This window comes from Microtus oregoni, unplaced genomic scaffold (genome assembly GCF_018167655.1).
Source record: "Microtus oregoni isolate MIOR12 unplaced genomic scaffold, Mior012 000163F_ref0000286, whole genome shotgun sequence".
Lineage (NCBI taxonomy): Eukaryota > Metazoa > Chordata > Mammalia > Rodentia > Cricetidae > Microtus > Microtus oregoni.
In genome coordinates this window covers 562,527-576,264 of record NW_024544818.1, presented here as the reverse complement: position 1 = coordinate 576,264, position 13,738 = coordinate 562,527, and the positions used below count along the sequence as shown (strand labels likewise).

The 13,738-nt window shown below is 51.8% G+C and overlaps 1 protein-coding gene across 1 annotated transcript in view; it reads left to right on the top strand.

Moving 5' to 3' along the window:
* The window catches only part of LOC121445187 (NHS-like protein 2), a 96,406-nt gene that overhangs the window by 74,319 nt on the left and 8,349 nt on the right, over positions 1-13,738 (top strand). The window contains exons 2-4 of the mRNA XM_041647192.1: positions 7,863-7,994; positions 9,154-11,472; positions 13,598-13,721. Of these exons, the coding sequence (XP_041503126.1) occupies positions 7,863-7,994; positions 9,154-11,472; positions 13,598-13,721 (2,575 nt within the window). The remainder of the gene's footprint in view (positions 1-7,862; positions 7,995-9,153; positions 11,473-13,597; positions 13,722-13,738) is intronic.

The window sequence follows — 13,738 nt, the reverse complement described above, 5'->3', positions numbered from 1 at the left end:
CCTTAGGATGTCAAACTGAGTCGTAACGCTGCTGCCACCTCGGCTGCCCCACCCCCCGCATCCCTAACACCAACCCTTTAAGGGAAAAGAGGCGTTGGCCTCTTTTCAAGGGTCATGGTGCAGGAGTCTGAGGGAAGGTGACTCCAGCACTCAAAGTGGAATCAGGTTGCCACCATCAGGCCAAGAGAGCAAGCCTCAGTGACTGTCCACTGCACGTGTGACTTCGTGTTCTCGCTGCACCGGGTGTAAGTCAGTTTTCCTTTTTCAGGCTCTTCTGCTGCAAACATGACAAGTATATACTTCTTGGTGCCATCCTGCTCATTGTCCAGGAAGTGGCCTCAGTGGCATCAGGAGGTTAATGTAGCCTGTCCTTTAAGTCATTGGGGAAGATCAGTGAGGCATTGGGTGAAGTCCTGACTAGTCAGAGTGAAACCGTAAGAACACAGGGCAAAGAACACACAGAGAGGCAAAGGCTGGGGACAACTAGAGGAGAGGACAAAGGTGACCAGTGCATTTACAAGAACAGGCCCAGAAACTTGCTCTCCAACTTGTGCAAGGATTGAGCACAGTACATGGCAAGAGGACAGTGACGACTGACCTCTCCCTTCTTAGGTGGGGTCTGGAGCTTTCTCAAGGACTGGTCAGTAGATGTGGCAGGTACAGCAGCAATAGCAAGAGCAAGGGATGCGATAGAAGGGTGTGTTCCCTGTGGCCAGCTCACCAAAGGATTCACACGCGAATTCGGCCTTGAGCTCGGTGCCCCCCCTGTCTAGGAGTGAGGCAGAACAGCACGGAGGGATGCCTTTGCACTTGGTCTTGCTCCACGTGACCTGCATGGTGAATCAGTGGTGGTGAGCTGTAGAAGGGAGAATTGGTATCTGGAAGGCCCTCCAGAAGTGGGACGCGATTTTGGCTCCCCTGTCTGCTCGGTTGCATTATGGAAGGTGCCACGCTCAGGTAATTCTCGGCATGGTAGCCTGTCGCAGAGCTCACGGTCTGGGTCGACGTGTCCACAAGGACAGGTTCTTCTATCTCCAACACCTCTCCATGTAGGCCATAATGATGGGCAGCAAGCGCATGCATGTGTAAGTGAATGCAGTCGTGCACATACACATGATCGTGCTCATGCTGGACCTCCTCTATCACTTGCTCCTGTTCTGGAAGCAGGACCCTAACCTCAACTTCAGCTTCCTCCTCGTATTTATCTTCACCGCCGTCCTCATTCTTCTTCATCTCCTCCTCCTCGTCTTCTTCATCATCATCCTCCTCTTCCTCATCCTCCTCTTCCTCCTCATCCTCATCTTCCTCCTCATCCTCATCTTCCTCATCCTCCATCTCTTCTTCCTCTTTCCTCATCTCCTCCTCCTCCTCCCTCAGCTCCTGTGAGAAGGGCCTTCCCTGATCCACCAGATAAAGCCTGTGCCCGCATGCCTGTTCACCCTCATCCTCATTCTCAATGTGGCACGCCACCACAGCTTCATTTCCATTCTCATTAAGAACTGGAGCCAAAGGGTAGAAGCTGCTTTGAACTTCAGGGAGTGGGGTTGGCTTGGGGACCCGCACTTTCTTTTCTATCTCCGCACACTCGAGAATCAGCTCATCCAGATCTGCAATTTCAGTTGACCAAAAGAGCTCCCTTCGGACACATTCTGACAAGCCTTTAAGGAACTGCTTTTGGAGGCGATTGTCATCCCAAGACAAGAACTGGGCCAAGAACTGAAAAGCATCTGCGTAGCTGCTTAGGGTACAATCTCCCTGCTTGAGCCTACGGATGGCCTTTTTAGCCACGCGTGAGGGGATGGGGCCACAGAATACCTTACGCATTTCATCCAGGAAGAGCGGGAAGTTGGAATTCAGGGAGCTTCCTTCCTGAGTGACTGAGATAGCCCAGTCTCTCGCTTCCCCTATGAAAAAAGAAACCAGAAAGGCCACCCGTTCCTCGCCCCCAGGGAAGTAATCTTCATGATCTGCTATGAAAGTCTCTAGCTGCATCAGAAATTCAGCCAGGTAGACGGGGTCGCCTGCAAATGGTTCTATGTCTGGCCGCTCAAGCGGTGGCAGAAAGACCTGTAGGGCCAGCTCTTTTGGCGCGGGGGAGTGCAGCTCCGACTGGGACAGGTTGGGTGACAGAGGGGGGTCAGTGGACTCATCGGGGTTGGAATAGTCCTGGACCACGTTAATCAAAAGATCATCTGAGACATCCTCGGGATCTGTGCGCGGAGGAGGCCAGCACAGGAAAGGCACCTCCGCCTCCTCCCCCTCCTCCTCCTCCTCCTCCTCCTCCTCCTCAGGAGCGGGCTCGTTCTCACTGGGCGGGTACTCAAAGTTCTCCCCGGCAAGGACGGGCACTATGGGCACCGGCCGGTGGATGTGGCCCCTCAAGGAATTAACCTCGGCCAAGGCTCTCCCGAGCTGCAGGCCCAGATGGGCATTCTCTCCTCGAAGGGCATTTAACTCCTCTTGCAGGGCCTCATTCGCCAAGCGGAGGCTATTGAGATTTCCCGCCGCCTCTGACATCGTCACTAGTTCTTGGGGCTTTGAGTGTCCCGCAGTTGGGGGCAGGGAGTTACAGGGTCTGCGGGAGGAAGCAGAAATGAGGAGGTGGGCGCGGGAAGCTACCGAAGTGCGGCCAGAAGGCGACGGGGCCAAGCGAGCCCGAGCCACACCCACCCGGGGGACTCGGGCCCGGGACGCCTTACCTTGCTGCAGGGGTCGGAGAAGGCGGGCGGCTGCGCGGGTCCTGGAGGCAGCAGGCGCAGGGCACAAGTGAGACGCTGGCAGCGGTGGTGCGGTCTGAAGCAGGCAGAGCGGGAGGGAACGGACTGCGGCAGGATCTGTCGAGGAATAATCTTGCGGACAGCGAGCCCTCGCCTTTTAAGCGCCGCCAAAGAGCGCCCCCAGCAGGGGCGGGCCTTCGGGAACTGAGCGAGCCCACTGGCTCCCGCGGCTGCGCTCTCACTCACTCTCTCCTTCCCTAGCTGCAGCTAACTCGGGTCGGGAAAATGCGACAGCGACTGCCCACTCGAGGTCGTCATGGCGACAGCCAGTGAACGTGTTCCTCTCCTCGGGCAGGCCCCCGAGTGTAGAGGAACTGCTTCGTGAGGCGCAGCTCAATCTCCAGAGCCTGTTGCAAGGTACTGCGAGGGAGGGGGGCTGCCCAGAGGCGGCTGCGCAGCAGGAGGGGGGCAAAGAAGAAACCGGGAACAGCGAGAAAGAAAGAAAACAGTTCCAAAGCATCTCTCTTTTCACCTTCCAGACTGATGATGCTAAGACTCTGTTTCTGGGGCTGTTGCTCTCTCCCTCCCTTTTTGATTCAGTAGTCCCTAAGTGGAAAGCATACAGGCTGAGGCCAGGCAAGTCACAGAGAGGGGAATAGAAGATTCCCTCAAAGGAGACACATATTCCCTCCAGCACTCCTGTCGTCATATCTCCCATGCCTTGGAATTCTGGCACTAGAAAACAAAGGGTCATCTATAGGGTCTCCTAATCCGGACTCCACACACTCTGTACCTGTAATAACCTCCCAATCGCAATGAGGTTCTCCGTAGAAATCACGTCCCCAAGCTGGAGGTGTAGCTCTGTGGTAGCATGTGCAAGGCCCGAGACTGTATGTCCAGCACCACTAAAAAAGGCCATCTCTCGCTACTTTTGAGTTTCTCTTACTACTCTTGAGTTTTTCAGGCACACTGGACACAGAGCTGGACCCCCCCCCCCCAGAGGTGTCTAATGAATACTAAATGGACAAAAGGTCTTCTCAGTTCTTATTTCTCCATACCAGCAAAAAAAATTTTCCTAAGTCGGGTGCAGACTAGAAAATCCCTGATGGGCCTCCCAAGTGGGGTGCAGCTAAAACTCCTAATCTCTGCAAAGGGCAGTGGTGACCTTAGAGAAGCGAGATGCTGAGTGCTAACCATGAGCCCTGTGTCCAGCAAGGAAGAGGTAGAGTGCAGGGTGGAGGGGGGTGACTGCACTGTTCTGACCACAGGCAGAATCCAGAATCCAGTAGGACTAGTGAGCAGGAGCTCAGGGAGAGCGCATTCCACCTCCTGACAGAGATGGGTTTTTCTCACATGCCCAGTAGCCACAGTCCAAAGGAAGGAGTGGTCTTCAGGTGTCTGCCCTGAGACTGAAAAGGCACCTGAGAGGGCTCCTGAAGAGGGGCATAGACTAGGAACACTGGTGCAAAGAATGAGCCGTGAGAGCAAAACAAGCCCCAGGACCAGAGTCAAGAGTCTGTTGAGCTCTTGCTTTCCTCGCCATTTCATCTAAGCCATCGCTTTGGCCAACCCTACTCCATCTTACACATACTTACCTCCTCTCGTTGGCTCGTGAACTTCGCTGTCTTCTCTGCCACCACCTTCGGTTCCCTTACTTTTCGCCTGCCTAGACCTGATCCCATCCACAGTGGAACCAGACCTAAAAGCCATCAAGTATGAGTTCTTGCATCCAGGTATGGTGGCACAAGCATGTAATTCCAGCACTCAAGAGACTGAGGCAGGAGGATCTTGAGTTCTGAGGCCTGCCTGGGCTACATGCAAGATTTTGTCTCACAGAAAACCAAGAAACCGTAAAGTTCTTGCGATCCAAGACAGAGTTCCAGACTGGACTTCTCAGTGTGGGTCTCTTCTTGCTTCATGCACATTGTTCCTTGGTAGCACTGCAGAACACCCGAAGAGCTGCAGCGCCTCAGAAAATGGAACCGTTAGCAAAGGGTGTCTACATCCCGAGTCTTGGCTCTCCGGGCTGAGTGCTTAAGGTGGGGACCACTATAGAGGGCATGGGCCCCAAAGCAGCACGGCTTGGATTTACTGACTTCCTTTCCTCTTCTGCCCTCATGGTCCTGGGAACCAAGCACTTTTCCATTTCTGAACCCAGTGGCCAGGAAATAGCTCAAAGAAGCAATATGAGTCAGGCTGGGCAGCTTAGTGCAGGAGCCTGGCTCATTGTTCTCCCCCAGCCTGGCACCTGGCTCCCTAGAGTGTGTCTCCACTATGCTATTTTTCAGAAGAATATGAGGAACAGTATTCGGAGGCCAGACTTCTGGGGCAGACCTTCCGCTCTTCTGATGAGGCCCCTGAGCCTACTGCCAGCCAAAGGCCCCAGTCTACCAAGCGTCTGGAGTTTGTATTGATGGTGAGTTGTCTCTTCCCCAACCTGGGAGAGCCAGCGTGCACCCACCGGCAGGGCATCTTGAACTTCTTATGTGATCCCCTGGAAGCTACTGTTCATCACTGCTCACAAGCAGGGCTACTGCGAGGTCCCCCTGGGAAGGGCCCCGCACAGCAGGTGCCTAGCCAGGCACCCTGTACAGTGCTTTCCCGTCTTCAAGAGGACGCCTCCAACCGCTCTGCCTAAGCAGTCATCCTATGGGCATCAGCTCCTCCAGTCAGAAGCGCACCTTTCCATCACACCCTCTCTCCCAACAGCCTGCAAAACGGCAGCTGAGCGAGGATGAGACCACGACCCAGGGTGTGAGGGCCCCCGAGGCCTGCCTGAGCCTGCCTACAGCCGACAAGCAAACTGTCTGGAATGGCCCCTTCCCTCTACCCATCCTAAAGGAGAAGCGCTGGCTTCAACCCTGCTCCACGCAGTCCGACCTTGTGCCCATCAACATCTCTGGTAGAGTTGCTTAGCACCGCCTGTTTGTTTCCCTCATGCCAAAGGCCCATCCTCTCCGAATGCTCTGGGTACTGGGGAGGGAGGGCCACTCTATCTGCTGCTGACAAGGTCATGACTCCCCCGGGAGTGGAGGGGACTTCGAGAGCCAGCTGAAGAGGGGGCAATGGCTCCTCTTCCCTCATTCCCTATCTGCAGTCACTGTAACTGATACCATGGAATAGCGAACAAAAAGTTTCTTTGCAGAATGTGCCAAAAGTTTTCTGAACGTGGGTTTTCTTTTGAGTTTAAATGAAAACAAAGTTTGAGAATTTTGTTTGTTTCAGGTAAAGATAATGTTAGAAACCCAAAGTTCTGGGTTTGGAATATACAAATAACAGCCAGAAGGAGATGAGAATCCGAGCACATGTGCTTTAACGGTAGTGTGACAAGGGAAGGGCACAGAAAGGGCACACGGGGGGGAAAAAAGAAAGAGCCACAGGAGGCCCAGGATGACCTTGAGAGTAGTGGTGGGGGGGATACTTGCATCTCTCTTTTTTTCATTCTCCATTGCTGCAATTAGGAACCCTGACAGAAGCGACTTAAGGGGGCAGGGAGTAAGAGTATAGACCGGTTCACAGTTCAAGGTACAGCTTGTCAAAGGCAGCAGGAACTTGGAAGCAGCGAGTCTCATTGTCTCCGCAGACAAGAAGCAGAATACAGTGGCTACTTGCTGCTGCTCAGTTCCCTTTCTTCGTCTCTAGGGTCCAGGATTCCCCTGCCCGAGGAATGGTGCCATCCACAATTAAAGCTGGGTCTCCTCATATCAGTTAATGCCCAGAAGCACATCTCCTGGGTGATTCTAGGTTCTGTCAAGTTGACAGCACAATCACAGTCTCCGGGTTGGGGTCGTGTGGCATTTCTACTTCCCACTCCAGTGGAAGGAAAGGAACAGGGCCAGTCCTATCAGGAACCCCTGCAGGGCCCTGATGGAAGCAAGACGCCAGTAATCTGAAGGGACTGGAGGAGGCCTTGACTAGCATGGGCCCTGCTGTGGTGGAAAAGGTCGGTGAGAGCAGTGAGGGTAGCTCTGTCTCGCGTGACCATGCTCCCCGGATCTGGCTTGATCCACCGCCCCTAGAGTCATCTTGAGGAAGAGAGGCAGGAAGTAGAGCTCATTTGCCAAGGGAGGAAAAACTGTGCTGGGAGATTCGCAAAGCAACACTGATGTGCTCTGTCTAAATGGCTGTCTCACTTTCGGGCTGCTCTTGACTCTGTCCTGTGGAACCATTTGCTGGGATGGGGCTGCAGTGAGTGCTGTGACTGGTGGGGGACGGGTCCTGCTTAACCAGCCACTAAGCTAGAGACAGGGCGGGGGAACTGCCTGTTTAGCCCCATGGATCTCCTCATCCTGACTTTGCCCCCTACAGATTCCCAGAACTAAAAGCTGACCCAGCACCTTAAGAGAATTAGACAGGGTCCAGTCAACACCAACTGCCAGTTTTGGTAATGTGGCCAGGTAGCTGTAGGTCAGACTATCCAACTGCTTCCTAAACGATGGGATCAGTAGGAGCGCTTCTTAGAGATGCCATTTTCACCTGGTCCCTGTGAAGTCAGTCTGGGCATTATGGCACAAATCTGTAATCGCAGCACTCTGGAGGCAGAAGCAGGGTGATGAGGGCAAGTCCAGCCTGGATAACCAAATGAGTCCTTCACTCACAAAAAACCACACCCAGGAGTACAGGGTGCATCTCAGTGGTCGAGTACTTGCCTTGAATATAAAAGGCTCCAGATTCTGTCCCCAGCACCACAGGAGAAACCCTATAATCATAATCAAATAATGCTAGCCCCAGCCCATCTCTCCACAAGCAGTGATGCTCACCCCTGGCTATGCATCTGAAAAACCACCCAAGGACTCCTAGGCAATGCTTCTACCTAGGCCCTCCTCCCAGAAAGTTGAATGTTCTGGAGTTCAGATTGTGGAGTTTCAAAAGCTACCCAGTTTATTTCAGTGTGGGGCTGAAAAATACTGCCCAGTGCACCTAAGAAGTGCAAATGAGCTGGGTGTGGCCTGTAAAACCAAGAGTGTGTGCCCAGCACCAACCTGGGGGGAGAGGGAGGGATGCGGGAAGAAGTACCACCTTCCTGGATGCTGCTGTTCATGCTCATCGCTACTGCCGTCATCCTTTCTCTCTACCTCAGGCCAGTTTTCACTGTGCTTTAAACAGAAACCAGGATGCACCCAAGTGTCTTTATTTTGGCTACAGGGCAGCAGTTTGATAGACATGCAAGTTTTCGACACTCGTTGTTTAACACAGAGACAGCCGTGAACCCCAAGTCCACCCTGAGGCGGAGGCGGACCATTATTGGATTCTCTAACTTTTCTCAGCGAGACCCAGGTGACCCCAATACAGTTGATTCCCTCAAACCCTTTCCCCATCTCCCACTACTCCTGTCATGCAAGTGCCATTGTGGCAGTGGGGACCTGAAATAATTCTGGGTAGAGGGGCTTTGACTATCCTGAGAAAGCCAATGTGTGATTAATGTCAACCAGGGGCCCTTGGCAAAACCAGCGATTGAGTCTGGAGGGCAGGGATCTCGGGCTAATAAATCCACCACATCCTTGTTTTCCATTACAAATGTACTGTAAATTAGATATGAAGTACACACCTTTAAACCCAGCACTCAGTAGCAGAAGCAGGAAGATTATCTCCAGTTTAAGGCCAGCTTGGTCTCCATGAATTCTAGCCCAGCCAAAGACTACATAATGAGGTCTTATCTCAAAAAAAAAAGTAATGTTACCATATATGCCAAATTTATGCAAATAGAAGTGGGGAATCATCCCCCGAATTGTAATCTTGTATTGACCCAATACAGTCACTGTAGTAACTAAAGATATCTGTGTAGACTGCCTGCCATGTGCCTGGGATATAGTCAATATTCAACAAATTCTGGCTATTATGAATTACCATGTCAGTAAGGTAGCAGTAACAGTAATGTTAGAATAGCTGTGGATGTGAGAACACTTCTGGAGATTGGAACATCTGAATGGTATCACATCTGTGAATTACTCTAAGTCTTTTATGTTCAAAGGCAAAAGGTGGCAGATGCCAGAAATATAGCATTCAGGCAAAGTCCAGATTCATAGCTGGGGCTGTGAGCCACATGCTGCTGTGGGCTTTAGTCAGTTTAGAAATTTCTGCTCTCACCTCAGGCCTGACGACCCCTGAGATCTGCTGGTTCTGTGAACCCAGGGAGAAAGAAAGTATGGGGGAAACCCGAGGTAGCCACACGTGATACGTGTACTCTGGAAAAAAGTCGTCAAAGCTGGGAAGTCTTTGGCAGCCATCTGGCCAATCCAAGGGTACCCCGTGACTCACTGTGTGGCGATGGGCAAGATCCCAACTTCCCCCAGTATCCTCATCTGTGAAAAGGAAGAACCAAGGAATTCTGACAAAGCTGTTGGCAATGCTGCTTGGCACAAAGCTGGTGTTCTGGTTATAAACAGCTGACGGGGGATCCCTTGCTATAGCAGTAACATGTGTTTTCTATCTCCAGGGCACAGCACCAGCCCGGTAGGCAGCCTGGCCTCAGACATCAGGCCTGGCCACTCGGCTCCACAAGTTGTTCAGGGAAGAGTTGCTATTGGGCAGGAAGCTCGGTTTCCAAGTCTCACCTCGCCGGGACTGAGGCACTCATCGAGTGAGCCTGCAGACCCTCACCAGGCACGTGGTGGCCCAGACCCTCCTGGCACGGAGAGCATGGCAATGCTGTACAGTGTCCCCAGTTCTTGCAATGGACCAACAGAGTCAACGTTCTCCACCTCCTGGAAGGGAGATGCTTTCACGTACATGACTCCAAGTGCCAGCAGCCAGGGCAATCAAGTCAGTGAAAATGGAAAAAATCCTTCCTCTGGGAATTCTTGGGTCTCTCTGAACACACTCCCACCTCTGGTTCCTAAAGAGGCGGCTACCCTCTTTGTCACCCGTGATAACCCAGCAGGATGCACTGGGCTACCCAGCTACTCTGAGCACCCCACTCAACGAAGGCAAATACCAGAAAGACCTCCCAAGATTGGCCTCCTGGCCCGTGGTACCTCAAGACTGGAAACAGGCCCAGGTGGAACTAACAGATTCCGGGAGCGGTCACTTTCTGTGCCCACGGACTCAGGTGTCACCTCAGTGGACTATGGTGAAGAGCAGAAGGCTGGTGAGGCCTGCATCCTGCCTTATGCCAGTGCAAACTCTGAAGGAAGTAACAGTACTGACAACATTGCAGCCCTCAGCACTGAGCAAGAGGCGCAGCACAGGAGGCAAAGATCCAAAAGTATTTCACTCAAGAAGGCCAAAAAGAAGCCCTCTCCACCCATGAGAAGCGTCTCACTAGTCAAAGATGAGCCAGTCCTCCCACCAGAAGGTGAATTGGCACTGCCCAAGGACCAGAGGCCCAGGAGCCTTTGCCTCTCCTTGGAACACCAAGGGCACCATTCATCTCACCCAGATCCTCAAGGTCATCCATCTGGGCCAACTCTCAAAGATCCAGAAGGTTCACAGTTCTCTCACCACTGGTATCTTACTGACTGGAAGTCTGGTGACACCTACCAATCCTTGTCCAGCTCCAGCACAGCCACTGGCACCACAGTCATTGAATGCACTCAAGTTCGGGGAAGCTCGGAGTCTCTGGCCTCCCCTTCCACCTCCAGAGCAACAACACCCTCCCAGCTCTCCATTGAGGTGGAAGCCAGGGAAGTAGCCTCTCCTGGAAGGCCCACTGGACTGATGTCCCCTTCCAGTGGCTACTCGAGCCAGTCAGAGACACCCACACCCACTGTCTCCATGTCCTTGACCCTGGGCCACTTACCACCTCCAAGCACCAGTGTCCGAGTACGTCCGGTGGTACCAGAAAGGAAGTCATCACTGCCCCCGATGTCACCAATGGAAAAAATCTGCAAGTCACGGTTATCATTTGACCTACCATTGAGCTCTTCAACCACCCTGGATCTGTCGGGGATGAGTATCTCCATCCGCAGCAAGACCAAGGTGAGCCGCCATCACTCTGATACCAATTTTGGAGCCAAACTGGCACAGAAAACTAGTCCAAACCAGCCAATCATGCCCATGGTTACTCAGTCTGACCTCCGTTCTGTTCGCCTGAGGTCAGTCAGCAAGTCTGAGCCAGAAGATGACATTGAGAGCCCAGATTACACCGAGGAACCTGGAGCAGAAGAAGTCTTCACCTTGCCAGAGAGAAAAGTGAAACCTCCCATAGCTGAGAAACCACCACTGGCCCGAAGGCCTCCAAGCTTGGGTCACAGGCCACCCTCGCTCCCTGGGGAGTATCAGCTAACGTCTCCTACTATGGCTATGACACCCAGGAGCTCCGTTCCACACGTGAAGCAGCTCCCCCAAGACAGCTACACAGTGTTGCGGAAACCAAAGTCACCTAGCTTCCCCAGTGGCAGGAGCCCTGGGGAGTCTACAGCACCCTCCACCCTTGTCTTCACACCTCTTGCCAGTTCCTCTGGTGCTTTCTTCTCAGGAACACAGCAACCTCCCCAGGCCAGTGTAGAAGATGGGGTCCCCAAAGTGAGAGCCCTACCAGAAAGAATCAGCCTCCAGAGCCAGGAAGAAGCTGAGAAAAAGATGAGCAAGATTCCACCTCCTGTACCAAAAAAGCCCAGTGTGCTCTACCTGCCTCTCACCCCCCCTGTAGCTCAAATGGATGCCTGTATGGCCGAGCCAAGGCTGCCTTTCAGCCCCATCATCACCTTAGAGGAAGATACCAAGTGTCCCTCCGCTGAGGAGGACCCGAAGGCACCTGGTAAAAGGATGACTTCTGCTCTTCCTGTTGACGGTGAAAAGGAGGCCGTCTCTCCAGGTTAGTAAACTGTCTTGGCTTTGCCCTTCAGTTGCAGGAGGGATGAGGGTGAAGTTGGAGTTAACTCTGGAAAGACAGAGCAATTGCCCCAGCATGACCAAAGCTGTAGGGAGCACATCTAGAGGGCGTGAGTTAACTCTGTAAAGGAACTGCCAGTTGGCCTTACTGTCCAGGAGATCAGGACTGACCCAGGACAGATCCCCAAGGCTAAGTCTGGACAATCTACCCTTGGCACAGGCACCACGATAACAAATCAAACAAAGCCTTAGCACACTGGGACTTCCCGACCGCATCTGGCCAGTCAGGCATGCAGCCCTTGCCCTGGGACTCCCACTCAGCCGACAATAGTTTTCATTAGTCAGACTAATTTAGACTAACACTCGGGACTCAGTATTCCGGAAGTCCTCGTCCAAGAGTTCTGGAAGGCTCGTGGGACTCTGAAATGATGGCCTGCACACTTTTCCAGTGTTTTCCACAAGAAAGGACACAGTCTTCCTTGGAAGGTTTGATTCTAACTCTTCCTGGACCCATAAGAATAGGCTAGTTAATGATTCTTCACTTTGGTTGGTGTTGTTTCTGTGGCTTTTTGTTTTAATTGTAAGATACACATGACACTTATATTTTAACCACTTGCCTATGTGGCCGGCGGTGGGTGGGGCACAGGTTGTGTTGAGTGTCTTTGGCTCTCAACCTTTACCCTGTCTTTTGAGACAGAGTCTCTACAGGAATCAGAGCTTTTTATTGGCTAGACTGGCTGGCCAGCAAGCCCTGGGCATCCATCTGTCTCCGTCCCCCAAGATCTGGATTATTAGGGTTATAGGCATACACAAGAGTGTGAGTACCAGAGATCCGAACTCCATGCTTGTATGGAAGGTGCTTTACCAACCGAACTACCTTCCTGGCACCAACTCCTTTTTTTTTTTTTTTTTTTTTTTGTTTTTGTTTTTTCGAGACAGGGTTTCTCTATGGTTTTTGGAGCCTGTCTTGGAACTAGCTCTTGTAGACGAGGCTGGTCTCGAACTCACAGAGATCCGCCTGCCTCTGCCTCTCAAGTGCTGGTATTAAAGGCGTGCACCACCACCGCCCGGCTACCAACTCCTTTTTTGAGACAGAATTTCACTGTGTTACCTAGGTTGGCCTGAAAGTCACAATTCTCCTGTCTCAGCACTTCACCCCCGAATGTTAAAATTGTAGATATGTGCCGCCATCCTGGGCTTAATTTTAGCCATCTTGAGCCATGCAGTTCGTTAGTGTTTAAGAACATTCATGTTGAGAGACCCATCTCTAGAATGTCTTTTATCTTGGGAAAATGAAAGTCTATACCCTTGAAACAACTCCCCCTTTCCTCCACTTCATCCCCTCTTTCCTCCTCCTTCCCTCCCCCTTTCCTCCCTACCTGCTAACCACAGGTTTATGGCTCTGACTGTTCTGGATGCCGAGTGGAGTCATAGATTTGTTGTCTTTTTTATGACTTTCTTATTTTTTATTAATGTCCTCAAGGCTCAACTCTGTCTCGCATCATTTTTGAACCCTTAATGTTAAACATTAAAATCTCATGACCTTCTTTAAACTAGTTTAGACTTTCAGCATAAGTTAATCACTGTGACGAAAGCAAGTGAGCATGTCAAAGCCACAGGTTATTTCCAAATATGCTTCCTCCAACTCCACAGGCTCCCTCCGATTCAAGCAAGTCTCATCCCCCACTGGGCGAGGATAATTGCTTTACCCTTCTCTCAGTATCTTGAGTTTTTAATTATGTATTTATAACAAGGGGGCTGGGGATATAACTCAGTGCCAAAAGAGCTTATCTAGTGTGTTCCATCCCCAGCACTGTTTTTTTTTTAATAAATAAGAAAACGAGCATGTTCAGATGACCTGTATTAACGAAAAGCAAGCATGAGAACAGGGATTTGGGCCAGTCTTCACCATGGGAGCATTGAAAGGCCTGAGGGTAAATCATTAACCTTCTGAACTTCATGTTCCTCCTAGCAAAATGGAGATATCAAAAGGCTCTGTCCTGCTGTCTAGCTAGAGTTGCTTTGAACATTGAGGGGAATGGCAAGAGAGCATGTGCCCTGTCCTAACTCTCATGGCCAAAGTCATGCCTTTTGGTTCTTATACCTAGGGAAGACTGTGGCCGAAGAGAAAAGTTTAATCAGTGATAAGACAGCCGAATGGATCTCGGAGGAGGACGATGACGTGTTTGTGGCTTCGCGCACGACTGAAGATTTATTTACTGTGATACACAGGTCAGGATCCTTTTCCT